Source organism: Psammomys obesus, unplaced genomic scaffold (genome assembly GCF_907164565.1).
Source record: "Psammomys obesus unplaced genomic scaffold, mPsaObe1.curated_primary_1811, whole genome shotgun sequence".
Classification (NCBI taxonomy): domain Eukaryota; kingdom Metazoa; phylum Chordata; class Mammalia; order Rodentia; family Muridae; genus Psammomys; species Psammomys obesus.
Window position 1 is genome coordinate 375,254 of NW_026593874.1, and position 17,483 is coordinate 392,736.

Sequence of the window (17,483 nt, forward strand, 5' to 3'; positions counted from 1 at the left end):
TCACCCACAAACATTGGAGCGTTCAGTCCATGCCTGGGGAAACTCTTCCCAGCCTGGGGCACCCCGCAGCTCCACAGCTCCAATCCACCTCCTGCACTAAGCAGATCTCCCAGTGTTCCATGCAGGAAGAAAACCGAAGATCCTCTATCCTCCAAATCCTCCCAGCTCTGCACCCTTAGTCACTCTTCCCCCTACCTGGAAATCAGGCTTTTGAGATCCAGCCCAAACGGTGGTGGACTAGCATGGTCACCCAAGCTGTCAGCTCAAAGCCCGGCTAGAATCACAACTTCCACGACCCTCCCTCGCATAGACACCCCTTTCCCTAAAGGGTCTAGTTCTTCCGACTTTCTCCAGCTCCAAAGGGGAGAAGAACAAGAAAAAGAAGAAAAACAAAAAAAAACCAAAAAAACAAAAAAAGCACCCCACAAAACAGTTTCCGGTCTCCGAGTCACAGGATTGTAAAGTCCTCCCCACCCACTCGCTCCAACCCTGGTTGCCTTAAAAGAAAAAGAAGAAAAACAATCCACCGCCCCTACCCCCGGGGCCCAGGGCTGTCCCTGCACCCGAAGGCCAGGATCCACCCTCCGGCTGCCCGGAGGCCCCGTCCGCTGATCCCCGGGTCCTCGGCGGAGCGGAGCTCCCGCGTCCCACAGCCCGTCCTCGGCCCGCACTCCGGGCCCCCCGCCCGCGCACTCTCACAATGTCCGTCCGGCCCCGAGTAGCCGCCGGACTCCGGGTGCGGCTGCAGCCCGGGCGGCGGTGGCTGCGCGGTCCCCTCCAGCTCGGGGCCCCCCTCGGTCTCGACCTCCTCGCCGCTGTGCCCAGGCAACCCCGGCTCGTCGTCGGCCTCGAGCTCCCGCTCGTCTTCGGGCTCCTCGGCCTCCAACGCCGCCAGCAGCCGCTCGGCAAGCTCGGCCTTCAGGCCGCGAGTGTCCAGGCCGCGGCGCTGCAGCTCCTCGCGAAGCTCGTTCACCTTCAGACGGCGCACATCCATGGCCCGGGCCCCCGGGGCGGCCCCCGAGCCCGGCCCGGCCTCCCGGGGCTCTGTCCCCCCTAAACCTCGCCTGTCAGGAGGCGAAGGGGGAGACGGGGGGGCCACTCCAATGGCGGCGGCGGCGGCTCAAAATGGCCGCCGCCGCCTCCTCCCCCTTGCCCGTACCGTACGGCGTAAAGCGAGTCTCAATTGGTCAGCTCAGGGGACAACGGGCGCGGGCCCGGGGGCTAAGCCAATCCCAGGGCGGCTTGCAGAGGCACGGCGGCAGCAGGCCTCAGGAGCCGCCGAAGAGGAAGCGTTGGCCTGCGTTGAAGTCGCGGCCACAGCGGAGGGCGGGAAAAGGCCGGGGGCGGAGCGAGCACTGGTTGGGCGGCGCCGCGCGCCGGCGGCGGCGCGGCCGGAGGGAGGAGAGCGGGTAACGGGTCGGAGCAACTAGCGGCGAGCCCTCGCGATGGCCGCCCGGTCCCGGCGGGCCGTCCCCGCCGCCGACTCGCCGTCCGGCACTTTCTAACTGGCCCCGTCTCCCGCCCCTCGCGGAGTCCGAGCGGGTAGAGCCGCGGCGGCCAATCACACGCGGCGGCGGGAGGGCGGCCCACCCCCGTCCTTCCGGTGGCCTCCGGAAGCCGGAAGGGCACGCGTCCGCGGAGGGCCCGCCCCCTGCCGTTAGGGCGGTTTCAAAACAACGCGCCCGCCAATCGCAGGGACCGTTCCATCTCCCCGCAGCCGCGGCCTGAGCGCTCCAGGAAAAGCCAACGAGATTGGCCGCCCTGGAGAGGCTCGGCTCGGCGCACGGCGAGGTGGAAACCGGGAGAGCGAGGAGGCGGGTCTGTCACTCGCCGTGGCTTGCAAACGCAGTTGCCTTGACGGTGATGAAACCGACAAAAGGGGCGCCGAAGGGTTGAAAGCAGGGTCAGGCAGCGGGAGGAGGGCTACCGCGCCCTTCCCGGGGCGCCCTCGCTCGGGGTGCACGGACGAGCCTTCCCGCTCTGGACGTAGCTGCGCGAGTTCGCGGCTCTCCACCGCCATCCTCTGGACCGTCCCCTCAGTCTGGCTGTTTGCTGTCCCCACCGACGCCTTCCAACAGGGGAGTCCGTAATCACGGCAGGCGTTAATCCGTGCCCCCGTCGCCCCTCGCTCAGAGGGCAAAAATGACAACCAACCCGTAGCCTTAGCGCCCAACGAAAGCCGCCAACGTTTTCCACTTAGGTAGAGGCAAGCACGGCGCGATAGGCCAAGAGGCGCGACAGGCCAAAAGCATCCATTCGGAATAAGATCTCAAGCGGCATCGTAGGTGTGGCACAAGCGCGGCAAAGCTCCGCTGGGACGCTCACGCTACAGGGTTACACCACAGCCTAGACACACAGCACCCACTCAGCAGCGGGACAGACACTCACGTGGGCCCCGAGATTCCAGGCCAGACACCCCGCCCCTCGCCCACGTAGGACTTCCTCTCTCCTTCCAGCTTCCACAATTTGTTCAAAAAAAAAAAAAAAAAAAGGCAACTTTGTGGCCCAGATTGAACTGTACCGGGTTCTCGGGAGCCACCACGGGGGGGCGACCGGGCGCCGCCTAGGGAGCTTACATCCGCAGTGGTCAGCCCTGCAACAAGTCAGAGGGCTGGCCGTGCCTGGGAGTTCTTTCTTATGTCTGTGGATAGATGTTCTGGTCCGTTTTTCCTTGTCAGTCTGAATGTTTGCCTGTGTGAGAATCTGCTGTGCTAGTACTCCGTAGAGCTGGACATGTTTTTTGTTGTTGTTTTCTTTGTTGAGACAGTCTCATAGCCCAGGCTGGCCTGGCTGTCTCTGTGCAATCAGGGATAGCCTTGACGTCTTGACCTTCTGCTGTCTGCTTCTCAAGAGCTGGGATCACAGGCGCAGCATCTGATTCTTGCGCGTGTGTAATGTTGTTCTTTCTGTGTCTCAGTTACTAAAAGTTCTTCCTATGGCCTGTTGATGCTTGCAAATTTACCAGTGTGGGTTTATGTGTTTCTGCTACTCTGTCTGAATAATTGTTTCTTTGTATTTGTGGCTAGGTGCCTGAGTATGTGCAGTAATTCACATGTGACTTTGGATCGTGTATGTAAGACCCTTTGGGGATCTCAGTCTGTCTCTCCAATTGTATATTTGTGTGTATATACATATGCACATATATGTATTCTTCAGGGCTTTCTGAGACTCTGCCTTTCTTCAGTTGTATATATTTGTGTGCATGGTCCATGCGTATCATCAGTATTAAAAACATTCCCAAGTCCATCAAACCATTCTTATTCTTTGGATTGAGGTAGGGTCCCTCTGTGTAAGCCGTGAAGACCTGCACCTAACTCTCCACCCTCTTGTTGGAATTGCAGGTACATACAGCATCCCTTCTTTTCACAACGGGGAAATGGAATCTCCAGGGAGAGGGACCATATCACAGCTGAATGGCGACAGGAGGCAGAAGTAGTGATTTACAAAAGTTTTATGTGATCTGAGCCTCTCTGGAGGCACCAAGTCCACACTTCAGACAGGATGAGGGACTGGCTCAAGGGGGCACCGTGGCCCAAAAGGAGGGGAGGTGCCTCATCCCTTGGAGGAAAGGAGGCATTCCCAATGCATTGCACAGGCTTAATGTGGGGTGCGCCACATCAAGGAGAGGAGGAAGCATAGGTGGCTTTAGACAGAGAGGGCTTAGGAGAGAAACACTGCAAGCTTCCATCCTTGGAATCAGACCTAATGTTCTAAACCTGTGGACCTTTAGGATCTTAGACACTCAGAACATTGGATTCTTAAATTATAGTGCCTAGTGCTTTAAGATCTTTTAGAAATATGTGTTCTTGGACATTTAACTAAGTGCTGGAAAGGCAGAAAGCAGCACAGAACCTAGAGTGTTCAGCATTAGAAGTGGTTAGAACTTTGGTGTTTAGTTAGTCATAATTAACAATGAGCCTCTTATGACTTAGATGCTGCGGACCCAGTCTCAGGCCCACAGCACATCACAGTGCCTGAGATCAAGAGCAGGCCAATGTCAGAGTTTTAGAGCTTCAGAATCTGTAATCTTGGAGCATATGATGTGGAAGCTTAAAGAGCCTAGACCCCTGGACAAAATTTTCAGATTTTCATCACATCATAGCTTAGACTCTATCTGGAGATTCTTAAAGCTTTTGAATTTCAGATTGTAGAATCTTATTCCCTTGAAATGCAGGATATTGTATTAAAAGAATCTGTGATCACAATGCCTCAGAAACTGTAGCTGACCATCACTGGAATCTTAGAAATGAAGAAAACAAAAGTTTGAAACACTCTGATCTGGAGTATTCCAACATGAGCCTTAGACTGTTAAATCTGAGAACAGCATTACCTTAGAACCGTCTGCCTAGAATACTTAGAATTTTAAAATCTAGAATATTCCACTAGGCTCCAGAAAAATAAAGTCTAGAACCATCAGGGCTTAGAGCCTGGAATCTCAGAGCTATGCAACTTAACACCAGGAGTGCCATTGCTAAGAATTTTAGAACCAAAAAAATCCAGAGCCACAGAATCTCAGAGCTTTGGAAGAATGGGCCATGTGTCCAACAACAGCGCTTCAGAGCTAGAACACAGCATCTCGGTTCCTTGGAATCAAAGACCATCATCTCTGAGGACTGTGAAATCTAAACCCGAAACTTAGAACCTAGAATGTTGGGATGTGAGATCCAAGAAGGTCCTTTGAGATGGTCCATCCCTTGTTTTTTTAGGGCACAGTCCTGGGCACATCTTCCTGGGCTGAATCTGAGAAGGGAGGGGAGACTGTGCTGCAGTTGGCGAGAAGGCCTGGAGTGGCAGAGTGGAGGTGAGGTTTCCCCCAGTGGCAGTGCCTAGCTTGGATCCTGAGAGAGTGTCCCAGCTGGCAGATTGTCTCAGGCTCCGTCCTCCTGCCCTGGGAGTGCTGGGCAGCCTCTGTCAGCAGACAGAGCAGGTCCAGGGGCTGTGGAAGGACAAAGGACATAGCGTCCGGTGGAGTGGACGTCGGCCGCAGTGACACAGCTGCAGGAATCCTTAGGATCTGGGTGGGTTGGGGGGTCGGCTCCACCTGCGGCACCAGGGGGCTCAAGGGCGCCTCCGCCCTCATCCATGTTAACATAGAGAATTTCATCAGGCTCCTGAGCCGGCGGCAGAGCCTTCAACGTGTTCTCCAGGTCTTCCCGAAGCTCTGCAAAACTTGGCCGGTCCCGGGGGTTCAGCTCCCAGCACCGGGACATCAGGGCATACCTAAGGAGGTAAAGCAAAGGGGTGGCGAGTGAGCAGGGCTCGGAGAGGAGCATTCTAGGAGTTAAGGGAGCCTTTAGGACACTCAGGTGGGAACCTGGGGACTAGAGAGCCCACCCCCATTGACTTAGCAATGTCTGCAGGGATTTGAGGATTCCAGAGTTTCTGGGGTGGGATGGGGTGGGGTGGGAGACTCGGAAACTGGGAAGGACCCTAGGAAACCTCTCTGGGTCTCCAGTGGTTTTTAGTGAGAGTTTGCTATGGCAAAGCTTTCCAGTGTGACCTCACGGCATGGACGCTCATATCAACGCCTGGATCTTCGCTTTACCAAGAGCATCATGGGAGGAGGCGACCTATGGGAGTCTAGGATGAATCAGAAGCCATGTAGACTGGTTTACAGAAGTCCGCACATTCTTTGACGTCTGTCACTCAGAAGCTGAGGCCAAGGCTCCTCCCACTGAGTTCGGGGATTCGCTCTGGCTCAGCAAAATGGATGGTCCACATGGGACTTCTAAGACTAGGTCACAGCAGGCCTGACGGCTACCACGTACACATCCTCGGGACTTTAGCAAGCTTGGGGCATCCTGTGAAGGGTCCCCACAGCAAGGGCCTGAGCTTTGCCCCAACCATGTGAGTGTGGCTTTGCTTTTGTTTTTGTTTGTCTGTCTGTATTAGCCTTGGCTATCCTGGAAAGCCCTGTAGCTGAAGTTGAACTTGGAGTCCTCCTGCCTCTCCCCGGGATTAAAGGTGAGTGCCCCCACGCCCTACATGAGCACGCCATCTTGACTCAGCCCTCCCGCCTCGGTCTTCACACGCAGCCCCGGCTGCCACCTCCATAACCTCTTACAGACCCGCAGCAGAACCACCCTACTGAGCTGCTCATTTTCAGACACTGTGAAGCCAGCGCTGGCTTTGAATTATCAGATTCTGGGGTGTGGCACCTCATATAGCACCACAGGGTATGCACTCCTCGAAGACCTCAGTTTTCTCCTCGGAGCCTGTCTGCTTCCCCTGACTATGAGTCAATACGAGCCACGCACTTGAATCACTGCCTTCCGGTGAGTTCTGTAACAGATTAGCTATTAAGCTCACTCGCTTCGGCGGTAGGGGTGCCCAAAAGGAAGCGTGGGGAGTCACTCCCAGGCTGTCTCCTCCTGACCCAAGCAACATCCTCCTTTCTAACCTCAAAGTAAGGTCTAAATGTCACACCCTTCTCTGCACGCTGCGGTGCAGCAAAGGCTGTACGCATTTCCTGACGGGTCCTGCTAGCGGCTCCGAGATCTGAGAGTCTGAGAAGATCAGTAAAACAGAGTGAGGGCTCTGCAAAGAGCCGGGGAGTTGAGGGGCGTGGGCAGTGGAAGTCCCAGGGCCAGGGCTGCCCAGGAAGGGCGTTCGCAGTCCTCCACTGCTGGGGGCACCTGGCCGAGGCGGGAAGGGGTTGGCCCACCCTGCCGGCCACACAACCTTCAGAGCTGAAAAAGGTGCCTCTGGCGAACTTGCACCCCAGTGGCATCCTCTGAGCACTGGTGAGGGGCAAATGGGTTTCTCAGTGTTCTGAGGGATTGCATGCACATTTAGCCCGTCGTGGAGATGTTGGGGCTCCGTGTGGGTGATTGAGGGTTGGGGTAAACCCTGAGGTGGGGTTAGAGGGCTCCTAAGGGTACTCACAGGCCGTCCAGACAGTCCACAGGCTGTTTCAGGCGGTTCCCCTGGCGTAGGTAGTCGTAAATCTCACTGTTCTCCACTCCCGGATACGGGGTTTGGCCTCGGGTGGCGATCTCCCACATTGTCACACCGAAGGACCACTGTCAGAGCAGAGGAAGGGGAGTGAGAGCATCTCTCCTACACAGACACCTAAGTTATGGCGAGCGCGAGACACGTGGACATTTGTTGGCAGCGGTGTCTATGGGTGTACCGAAGTACGCACAGAAAGATTTTAGCACAGGTACACACACATGCGCACGAGAGCTGAGCCTAGGTATTTCATAGCGTGTACACGTGTGATATTGTTCATCCATTCTCCAAACGTGTCCCGGCTCCGCAGACAGATCCCCCGAGCCCTGCAGCTTCCCTGGTCTCGCCCCCACCCCTGCCGGGGCACCCATACCACGTCGCTCTTGCTGGTGTAGACGCGATCTGCCAAGCTCTCAATGGCGATCCACTTGACCGGCATCTTGGCGATGCGTCCCTGGCGGTAGTAGTCCCCATTGTAGATCTTCTTGGAGAGCCCGAAGTCTGCCACGCACACGGACATGTTCTCGTTCAGCCTGCCCAGGTCGGGGTCGCAGGGAGGTCAGGACCAAGGCCATCCCCACCAGGAGGCCAGCTGGCTCCCCGTGGCCCTGCTGAGGTCTGACTCCTAAACCCACCTCAGCCTCAGAGGGATGTGCCTTCTTGTTCCTGCTAAAAGGAGTCTGGACCAAAGGACTCCTAGAGGCTTTTTCAGCTTTGGCTTATTATCAGAGCCTTGAGAGCCTTTCGAAACTCCTGAATTCCTGTTATCTTTTCTTGAATTAAAATCCTATTTATTTATTGGGGGGGGGGGGCTGGAGAGATGGCTCAGAGGTGTTCATCAGCTGTTCTTCCAGAGGTCCTGAGTTCAATTCCCAGCAACCACACCATCTATAATGAGATCTGGTGCCCTCTTCTGGCGTGCAGGTGTACATGCAGACAGAACACTGTATACATGATAAATCTTTAAAATGTTGTTTTTGTTATTTCAGTTCTGTGTGTGAGCCTGCATGTGGGCATGTGGGCATGTGACTGCAGGTTCCTGTGGAGCCAAAGCACAGGATCTCTTGGGGCTGGAGTCACTGCAGACAGCTGTGAACCAGTGACGCAGGCACTGGGGAGTGACCTGAGCTCCTTTGGAAGACCAGTATACACTCTTAACCCCAGAGCCATCTCCAGCAAGTGCCCCGCCCCCTTTTCTCTGGTCTTTGGATGTGTATGAAATACACAGAAATGTGCACACCGGAAGCTGTGGTTTCACATCCTTGGAACTCCTGGAAGTATTATGTGTTCAAGGTCAGCTTGGGCTACATCATGAGTTTCGGGACACCCTGAGTTGTATAGTTGAGTAGTTTCAAAAAACTAACACACTAAAACTAAAACACACACACTAACACACGTCAGGAGTGATGGTGTGCATCCGTCTCAGTGTTTGGGAGGTAAAGGAAGAAGTACCAGGGGAAGAGGGAGGAAGCTCCTGGGGAGAAGATGGGCCCCTACCCGGCTTCCCACTCACATGCAGTTCCTGGCAGCCAGGTCTCGATGGATGAATCTCTTGGTGCTCAGGTACTCCATGCCACTGGCGATGTCGGCCATGAACTTCACCAGCATCTGAGTGGGCAGGAACTGGGGGTCCAGGCCAGGAGAAAGAGTAGTCATGAGTGGAAAAGGGCCCCACTCCTCAGGCCCCCATGCCTGCCCTGTGTGTGCCAGGGTCTGCTGTGGTTTTCCATGGCTTTGAGAACATCAACCCTTTTCCATAGCTACAGAGTCCTAGAAAGATCTGCTCCTCTCTGACTTGGCCTACTGTTCTAGCTTTTGTCTCCACTTAAGACAGGGTCTCCTTCCTGGTCTCCAGACCCCGGTCCAAGTAAAGGTTTCCTGCTCGGATCTCCCAGTATCTCCTCAGCCAGCACCTCCTTCAAGGTCACACCTTCAGTCAGGCCTTCCCTCTACCCAAATCATTCCAAGGCCGCCTTATCGTTCTTCCTTCAGCATCCGTTCACTGTGCTTGATGCTGCTGCTTATTTCTGTTAACTTATTTATTGCCCTGTCCACCCTGCAGTACAGGACCCAGGAGGTCAGCCTCAGCCTTCTTTCTCAATGCCTGGTAGCTGGGAAGTGTCCAGTGAATGCTTATGACCTGGAAAGAGTAAATGCCCCTCACCACTGGCTGGTCCCCAAGCCGAGAATACAAGAGGAAACTGTGAAGGTCTCCATGTTTCATGAAAGGCAAGATGACCACAGGTTCCGGGAAGCCTTCTCGGTCAGAACCCTGGAAGCAGACGCCTGAACCCCGCCCGCAGGAAGACTGGTCACTCTGGCAGAAGAGGGGAACCCAGCCCCACACCCATACAGCTCAGCCCCCTTTCCCTACCCCCCAAATCTAATCTCCACATTGGCTGGGAGGTGGATGGTATAGATGAGGCTTCAGAGAAGCCATTTCCCAGGGATGTTTCCAGACCCTCCTGGGGACCTCAGCTATTTCTGGGAACAGGTCAGAGATCACATTCCAAGTTGAGGGAGCAAAAGAAGGGGAGCTTGCTGATCCTGAAGGAGAGGGGAGGGGGAGGCAGGAAGTTTGACTTTCCAGTGGAGAAGGAGGGGTCTGTGCTCTGGGGTGGCAGGGGGGTGGGGTGGGTGGGTAGGAGGATGGGGACACAGACATGCCCCTCCCTCACCAATGAGCCTCATGACGTTGGGGTGGTCAAATTCCTTCATGCACACAGCTTCACTCAGGAAATCCTCCAGCTCTGATCTTGTGCAGATGGTAACTTGGGAGAGCAAAGAAGAAGAGTGACGAGGGAGGGAGGGAGGAAGGAGAGGATTTTTTTTTCTTTTCCAGTTTACCAGCATCATCATCTCTCATCATCATTATTGAATCTTAAGATGGTATACTATTTTACTTATTTTAAATTATTTTATCCTCAACAAGTGTACAGTGTTAGTTTGTTTACGCAGTGCTGAGGGGAGGGCCCAGGGTCTTGCACATGTAAGGCAATCCCCTCACTGGGATCGTCTGGGCGAGCGCTCTATGGGTGAGCCATGTTCTCAGTCCCACACGGCAAATTCTAACCAAGCACTCTACCACTGAGCACACCCCAGCCCCTCACTGGAGGAGTCTAGGCAGGGGCTCTACCACTGAGCACACCCCAGCCCCTCACTGGGGGATTCTAGGCAGGGGCTCTACCACTGAGCCACACCCCAGCCCCTCACTGGGGGATTCTAGGCAAGGGCTCTACCCCTGACCCACATCCCAGCCCCTCACTGGGGGACTCTAGGCAGGGGCTCCACCACTGAGCACACCCCAGCCCCTCACTGGGGAATTCTAGGCAGGGGCTCCACCACTGAGCACACCCCAGCCCCTCACTGGGGAATTCTAGGCAGGGGCTCTACCACTGAGCCACACCCCAGCCCCTCAAGGGGGGTCCTAGGCAGGGGCTCTACCACTGAGCCACACCCCAGCCCCTCACTGGAGGACTCTAGACAGGGGCTCTACCCCTGAGCCACATGCCAAGCCCCTCACTGGGGAATTCTAGGCAGGGACTCTACCACTGAGCCACACCCCAGCCCCTCACTGGGGATTCTAGGCAGGGGCTCCACCCCCGAGCCACCCCAGTCCCTCACTGGGGGACTCTAGGCAGGGGCTCTACCACTGAGCCACACCCCAGCCCCTCACTGGGGGAGTCTAGGCAGGGGCTCTACCACTGAGCCACACCCCAGCCCCTCACTGGGGGATTCTAGGCAGGGGCTCTACCCCTGAGCACATCCCAGCCCCTCACTGGGGGATTCTAGGCAACCATTTCACCACTTGAACCACCTGTTCTTTTGAAACAAAGTCTCAGTCTGTAGCCCAGGCTGGCTCGGAATTCACAATCCTTCTGCCTCAGCCTCTCAAATGTTGGGGTTACAGTCGTATGCGACCTTATCAGCCATTTTAGAGACGAGGAGGCGGGACACAGTGGTGTGTGGTTGCCAAGTCAGCAGAGGAAGGAAGATTGTGGGAAGCCAGTCTTTTAGACACATCATGAGAATGGGAAAAAAAGGAGTAGAAAGTAGGTAAGAAAGCTGTCGTCTGGCATGTGCCAGGCTCTCGAGTCTTCAGTACCAACCCCTGATGCGCCCCCCCAGCTTAACCTAGTACACAGGAGTAATGAGCATGCAAATGCATTGATGACTCCACAGCTCTCACGCTTAAAGTCCACATTCACAAAACATCATTCCTCTCTTGCCTCCATCCCTAGCCTGACCCCTCCAGGCTTTCCTTCCTGTATAAACAGCATGTCTCCTTGACTTCTTGCGCTGTTTGACTCTGGACTGGCTGGCACTCTTTCTGATGATAGGGTCGCATACACTAACAGCATGTGTTACAGGAGCAGGCGTTTAGTGCTTCGTTTCGTAATAGCCCTAGGAAATGCCGACAGCATGAATGATTTTCCAAGGAAGGGAGGCTTGGAGAGAGGCAGAGTCACAGCTGATAAACGAAGTGGCCAACTGTGCTCCATGCTGTCCTGTCCTCCAAGTGTGTCAGTGGCAAACACTGGTGGGAAGCCAGCGGGTGGAAGAGAAGAGACGGAGAAGCCAGGCTATCTCGCCCTCTTCCTGCTTCAGAAATTGCCTTGGAGCTGCTGTGTGTCCGTGGGGTTTCTGGCTCCCCCAGGGGAAGCCCTTGATTCTGTGCTCTCGGTGTCACTGGCCGTGGCTCCGGGAACATATTCCTCCCTCTGCCTTTCAGCCTAGAGGGGGAGTGACTTCGTGCTGCTGCTAATGTGCTTGTTTCAATGCCTCGGTTATTATTGTGTCCTCCAACCTTCACTCGGTGGGATAGCAATGTCCCTGATTCCATTCCTTCTATTCTCGTCTCTGGCGTGGACTCCACTTTCTTGCTGAGAACACTGGCGATTTCCGGGGCACAGGGAAGAGGCTTGGGTTAGGGACCGGGTGTGTAGATGCATACTCACTTTTCATTGTCTTCACAGCGACCTTGAGGATGGAGTCATCCTGGTTGAGCTGGCCCTCCATCACAGCACCAAACTCTCCTGTGGCAGGAAGAAGAAAGACATTGACCAGAGGGGACCCACAGGGACAGTAGTTCCTGCAGTTGGCTGAGAATTGGGAGGAGAGGAATCTTGGGGTTTTGGTGGACTGTGTGTGTGTGTGTGATACTCACCTTCTCCCAGGGTCTTCCCCAGGGCCACCTTATGTCGATCCACCATGACATCCCGTAGTTTCTCCTTCAGCTCTTCGCTGATGCCCAGGCTGTTCACTGAAAAGAGGTGGACAGAGTCGTGTGGCAGGGCTGAGGATGGCGATGCGCGTCAAGAGGGACATGCCCATGGCTGAACCGCTGAATGTCTCCTGCACTTGCTGGGGTAACTTTCCTTCACATTGTGTGAAGGAATGTCTGCATTTTCAGCTGTTAATTCTGTACCAGCAGAGAGCTAAGTGCTGGCAGGATATTGGTACGTCATGTCTGTGGCCCATCACCGGCTTTACACTTGTAAATACTTGTCCTTCCACACCTGCTCAGGTGCCCAAAGGTCAGGCAGCTTCTCACTGATTGGTTGAAATGAAGAGCTGACAGCCATTATTTGAGATAGGATGTGGATGGCAGAACTAGAGAGAGAGAGAGAGATGTGCTGGCAAAAGCAGGAGTATTTTGGAGGTAGACATGAGAGAGAACAGGTGGATGGGAACAGGAGTTAGCCACATGCTGGGTCGTGGGTAGAATGGTCAGGTCAAGTCTAGATGGTAGCTGGGAATCTGCCCAGCTAAAGGCCTAAGCTTTAACTATGTGGAAGTCTCTGTGTCTTATCTATCTATCTATCATCTATCTATCTATCTATCTATCTATCTATCTATCTATCTATCTATCTATATGCTGGCAGATCTGAGAAAGTCCCACTCACTATACACATTGGTTCAAAATGAGCTACTGTCCTGAGCACTCAACCCACGCCAGCTCCTGCAGCCTCTAAATCTGCTCCATGAAGCAACTACAAGATAAAGGCCTGGCCACAATTGTGCCCCAGTGGGTACCCTAATTGGTCAGTGCCCTCTGTACCAGTTGTTAAACATGGCTCTTCAGGGCTTGAAGTTTACCAGCACAAAGAAATGACGAGGGTTTAAAGGAGATGGAAAGCCTAATTAACTAATCACACAGACTTGATAATTGCACACTATACACCAGCATCTAATTAACCCCCTGTACCTCAGAAACTATATCCCATAAATATTATAATTACGTGGTTACAAAATAAGTAAGGTCGGGTATGGCTCACATTCCTCCAGTCCTCCCCTAGGGAGGAAAAATTGGCAGACCATTGCAAGCTTAAGGCTACCCTGAGCTACATAAGAAGGCCAGTCTTAAAACATTTATTTTAGCACTCAGAAAGCAGAGGCAGGCATATCTCTGTGAGTTTAAGGCCAGTCTGGTCTACATAATGAGTGTGAGGTGAGTAGGGTCTACCTACTGAGATCCTATCTCACACAAAATCTACCTCCACCAACAAAACAAAATCCATAACCTCCTGTAAGAATATTATTAGGTAGTGCAGAAGGCGCTGTATTCATTAAAAAAATAAAAAAGTCAATATGCAGCCCAACATAGCCATGTTCCCAGCCCCTCACTGGGGGATTCTAGGCAGGGGCTCTACCACTGAATCACACCCAGCCCCTCACTGAGGGATCCTAGGCAGGGGCTCTACCACTGAGCCACACCCCAGCCCCTCACTGGGGGATTCTAGGCAGGGGCTCTACCACTGAGCCACCCCCCAGCCCCTCACTGGGGGATTCTAGGGAGGGGCTCTACCACTGAGCCACCCCCCAGCCCCTCACTGGGGGATTCTAGGCAGGGGCTCTTCCACTGAGCCACACCCCAGCCCCTCACTGGGGGATTCTAGGCAGGGGCTCTTCCACTGAGCCACACCCCAGCCCCTCACTGGGGGATCCTAGGCAGGGGCTCTACCACTGATCATTGGGGTACATCTTCAGACCTCTGTTACTTTTTCTTTTGAGTCAGTCTCACTAAGTTACACAAGCCTCCCTTGAACTCACTCTAGCCCAGGCAAGTCTTAAACTCTCAGTCTTCCTGCTTTAGTCTCCCATGATTTACCACCCTGTTTAGTTTAAAATGACAGTTTATTTTATTTAAAAAAAAATTTTTTGTATGTATGGGTGTTTTGCCTGCATGTACAGCTGTGTACCATGTGCATGCAGTACCCACAGAGGCCAGAAGAGGGCACCAGATACCCTGGCACAGGCATTATTGATGCTTACGAGCCACCATGTGGGCGCTGGGAATCAAACACATGTCCTCTAAAAAAGTCCCAAATGCTCTTAATCACTGATCCATCTCTCTAGCCCCTGAAAATAGTTTTTAAAAACACAGGAACACACACTCAGATTGTTGATGACATCATCATAGATGAGGAAGCCCGAAGAAAGTTTATGAAGAACAAGAGTGCAAAAGAGCAAGTAGCAGCTTGGTGTGACTGTGAAAATCATTTTGACCTCATGGGCGTCCACCCCAGGGCTCAGCAACCTCTTGGGACCAGGCTCATGCTGCAAGGATTGTGGCTTTGTATCAAGTCACTGCGTCCATCCTAGCGTTGTTTCCGTTTCTTAAATGAATGTCTTTCCCAGCCCCCCCAGCATCCCCTGGGGCCCTGGCAGTCTGTGTGCCGTGTGCTACATCTAGACTCAGCTCTGTCCCCCTGCTCTCCGGATTTCAGTTTCCCCAGCTGGAAAACGGAGGAGCTTTGGGACCTCAGCGGGAACCTTCTGTGACTCTATGGTCGTATGGGCCTAAAGTCTAAGACTCCATGATTTTCAAAACTGTGAGAGTCAACAGTGAAGAAGCACATTATCTTTCAGACCAAGATGGCATCTATGATTCTGTTGATTGTTTCTCACTTTCTGTAACTCCAAGCGGCCACGTCCTACTGTGGCAGTCAGGGCTATTGACTCCAGGTTGTATATGGTGGCACACTGGCGTAATCCCAGAGCAGAGGAATCTGGGCAGGGGGATAGAGAGTTTGAGGTTAGCCTGAGCTACATAGTGAGACAGTACCTTGAGAAACCAAGGGCAGGGAATACGGCACAGTGGCACCCTGCCTGCCCAGCATATGTAAGGCCCTGAGTTGCAACCCCATGAGGAGAGAGAGAGGGAAAAAAGAGAAACAGAGGCAAAGACAGACAGCAAGGAGGGGAGAGAAGAAGCTTCAGAGAAAGCTGGTAGAGGCAGTACAATCACGACTTTACAAGAACCTTAGCTACTTAGAAAGGTTAAGTGTAGCCTGAAACCCTGTCTAATAATAATAATAATAATAATAATAATAATAATAATAATAATAATATAATAAATGAAACCAAACAAAATGAGCTCAGAGGAAGACTGTCTGGGCTCAATTAGATCTCACCTCTCCATCTTACAGGCTGTGTGGCACTGAGCAAGCTGAGTAGCTACTCCTGCTACAGCTCCCTCGTCTTTGAAGGGAGAATGATAACAGACACTCACACCTGTGGATTGGGGATCAGATGAGGGGATAATGCATACAGAATGCTCGTGACAGTGCTTACGGGTGGCGCCATTCCACTGACATCACCGTCAGCACCTCCTGTCAGTATTATCCACCATCATCAAGATACATTCTCCCAAGGTCGTCCGGCTGTTAGAGCTGGTGTTCCTAAGATGTGTAGATTCAGTTATCCTAGCCTGGAATGGTGCCCTGTGTCTCAGCACTCGGGAGGCGGAGACAGGAAGGTTGCAAGTTCCTGGCTAGCTTTTGGTAAGACTGTGAGAGAGAGAGAGAACAGAGGGAAGAGAGAAAGAGAGGAGAGAGATAAAGAAAAGAAAAGAAAAGAAAAGAAAAGAAAAGAAAAGAAAAGAAAAGAAAAGAAAAGAAGAGCCAGATGTGGCAGCTCCTGTGTATAGTTGGAAGATGGAGGCAAGAGAAACTCAGTCCAAGCCTGAGCTTTGTCTCCAAACAAACAAAACCAAAAGTGCATGTTTGTTATGGGTAACGCCACCCTGACGGGGTCTCGGGCATGTCTTGGACGGAGTTTCTGAACTGAGGTGGCAAGACCCATCCTAGGTGTGGGCCGCACCATCCCATGGGCCAGGGTTCTGGACCAAATGAGGGGGAGAGAACGAGCTGAGCACCAGGCATGGCCTCTCTGCTTCCTGCCGACAGACTGCAACCGACCAGCCACCTGGTCCAGCATCTTTCCTGGCCGGGACAGCCTGGTCACGCCCTCCCTCTCTGAGCCTAGCTTCTTCTTGGTGCTGTTTCTTGTGGTGGCAGTGAGAACACACAGCACTTTGCACCCTTCTGTTGTTAGGCTGCGTGAGCTCTAGGCTTTCCCCTCCCTCGGGCCTGAGCCCTAGCGTCCTTGTCCCTGGAGAGCTTCGGAAGCTTTGGCCTGGTGCCTGTGCAGAAGCTCAGGCGGCCCAGTGCCCCGGGGCCTGCGGTGCACTTACGGGTGGCTTCGGTGGTCCGGCGGCTGTAGGACTTTCGGACGCGGTATCTCACTACCAGTTCACCTCTTTCCATTGTGGGCTCGAACACCTCCCTGGGGGAGATGGGAGACGGTGAGGGATGAACAGAATCACATGGGGACCTGTCTTTCTGGAGGGGACAAAAGCAAGCAGCGGAGCAGCCCGAGCTGTGTTGCTTGGCCTCTTGCTTGCTGAGCACACCTGGGCCCACCCTCTGCCTTCCATTTTCCTGTTCTCATTTGGACGCCCCCGTGAACACACGCACTCGCGAGCTTGCGCGTGCGCCGCCCCCCCAACATCGCCACTGGTCCTCCATAGCTCCATCCTCTCCGGGCTCACAGGGCCCCCCCACAGAGTTCTAACTCACCCATAGCGGGTCTCCTTCTTCCTCCGGTGGACAAGGAACAGGGCCAAGATGAGGACACAGGCAGCGGCCACAACTGCTCCCAGCAGCACATACCACCAGGGCCACGAGAAGGCAGGAGGTGGGGGTTCACTCACTGTCGGAGGGCACGGGGGACAGATCACGGCTATGGTCCCCCATCCAGTTCCCGGGGCCCAGGCGTGACACAGGAGGGAGGCGGGGTGTGAGATGGGTAGAAAGGGAGGCTAGATGTGTGTGCAGTGAGTGTGGGCGTGCAGGGAGGGGGAGGTGAACGTGGGAGAAAGTCTGAAATGGTACAGGGGACACAGTGGCAGGATACTTGTGCAAGGAATGACCTGGGTGTGCAAAGGCGGGTGAGTGAGGGAGAGAATTCACACAATGCGTGGAGAATGTGCAGGCAGCACAAGGCTGGGGCACAAAGAGCTAAGTCTCTCGAGCTCAGTGAGGTGAGGGGTGAGGCAGCCATACTTGTACACAGAGCAGGTGTGTGTGCAAGGAACGGGCTGGCCATCGGAGGAGTTTAGGGCACGAGACAAATGAGGGATGTCCAGTGTTTGTTTTGTTTGAGGAAGGGTCAAGTGAGCCCCAGGCTGTCCTGGAGCTTACTACATAAACCAGGCTGTCCTGGAGCTTACTACATAAACCAGGCTG

The 17,483-nt window shown here is 54.0% G+C and overlaps 2 protein-coding genes across 4 annotated transcripts in view; both read right to left on the reverse strand.

Annotated features, from left to right (window-relative positions):
* Hnrnpul1 (heterogeneous nuclear ribonucleoprotein U like 1) overlaps nt 1–1,522 on the reverse strand; it is a 32,178-nt gene extending 30,656 nt beyond the window's left edge. Inside the window, exon 1 of one of the 2 annotated variants that reach the window (XM_055617368.1) lies at nt 700–1,522. In XM_055617368.1, the coding sequence (XP_055473343.1) occupies nt 700–994 (295 nt within the window). In that variant the 5' untranslated portion in view covers nt 995–1,522. The remainder of the gene's footprint in view (nt 1–699) is intronic. The other variant, XM_055617370.1, reaches the window with a different exon arrangement.
* A 1,843-nt stretch (nt 1,523–3,365) lies between these two features.
* Axl (AXL receptor tyrosine kinase) overlaps nt 3,366–17,483 on the reverse strand; it is a 28,093-nt gene continuing 13,975 nt past the window's right edge. For both annotated transcript variants that reach the window (XM_055617360.1, XM_055617359.1), the window contains 10 exons: nt 16,815–16,947; nt 16,430–16,521; nt 12,119–12,214; nt 11,910–11,987; nt 9,630–9,722; nt 9,116–9,237; nt 8,465–8,574; nt 7,325–7,484; nt 6,886–7,022; nt 3,366–5,220 (listed from right to left, as the gene is read on the reverse strand). In XM_055617360.1, coding sequence (XP_055473335.1) covers nt 4,869–5,220; nt 6,886–7,022; nt 7,325–7,484; nt 8,465–8,574; nt 9,116–9,237; nt 9,630–9,722; nt 11,910–11,987; nt 12,119–12,214; nt 16,430–16,521; nt 16,815–16,947 — 1,373 coding nt within the window. In that variant the 3' untranslated portion in view covers nt 3,366–4,868. The remainder of the gene's footprint in view (nt 5,221–6,885; nt 7,023–7,324; nt 7,485–8,464; nt 8,575–9,115; nt 9,238–9,629; nt 9,723–11,909; nt 11,988–12,118; nt 12,215–16,429; nt 16,522–16,814; nt 16,948–17,483) is intronic.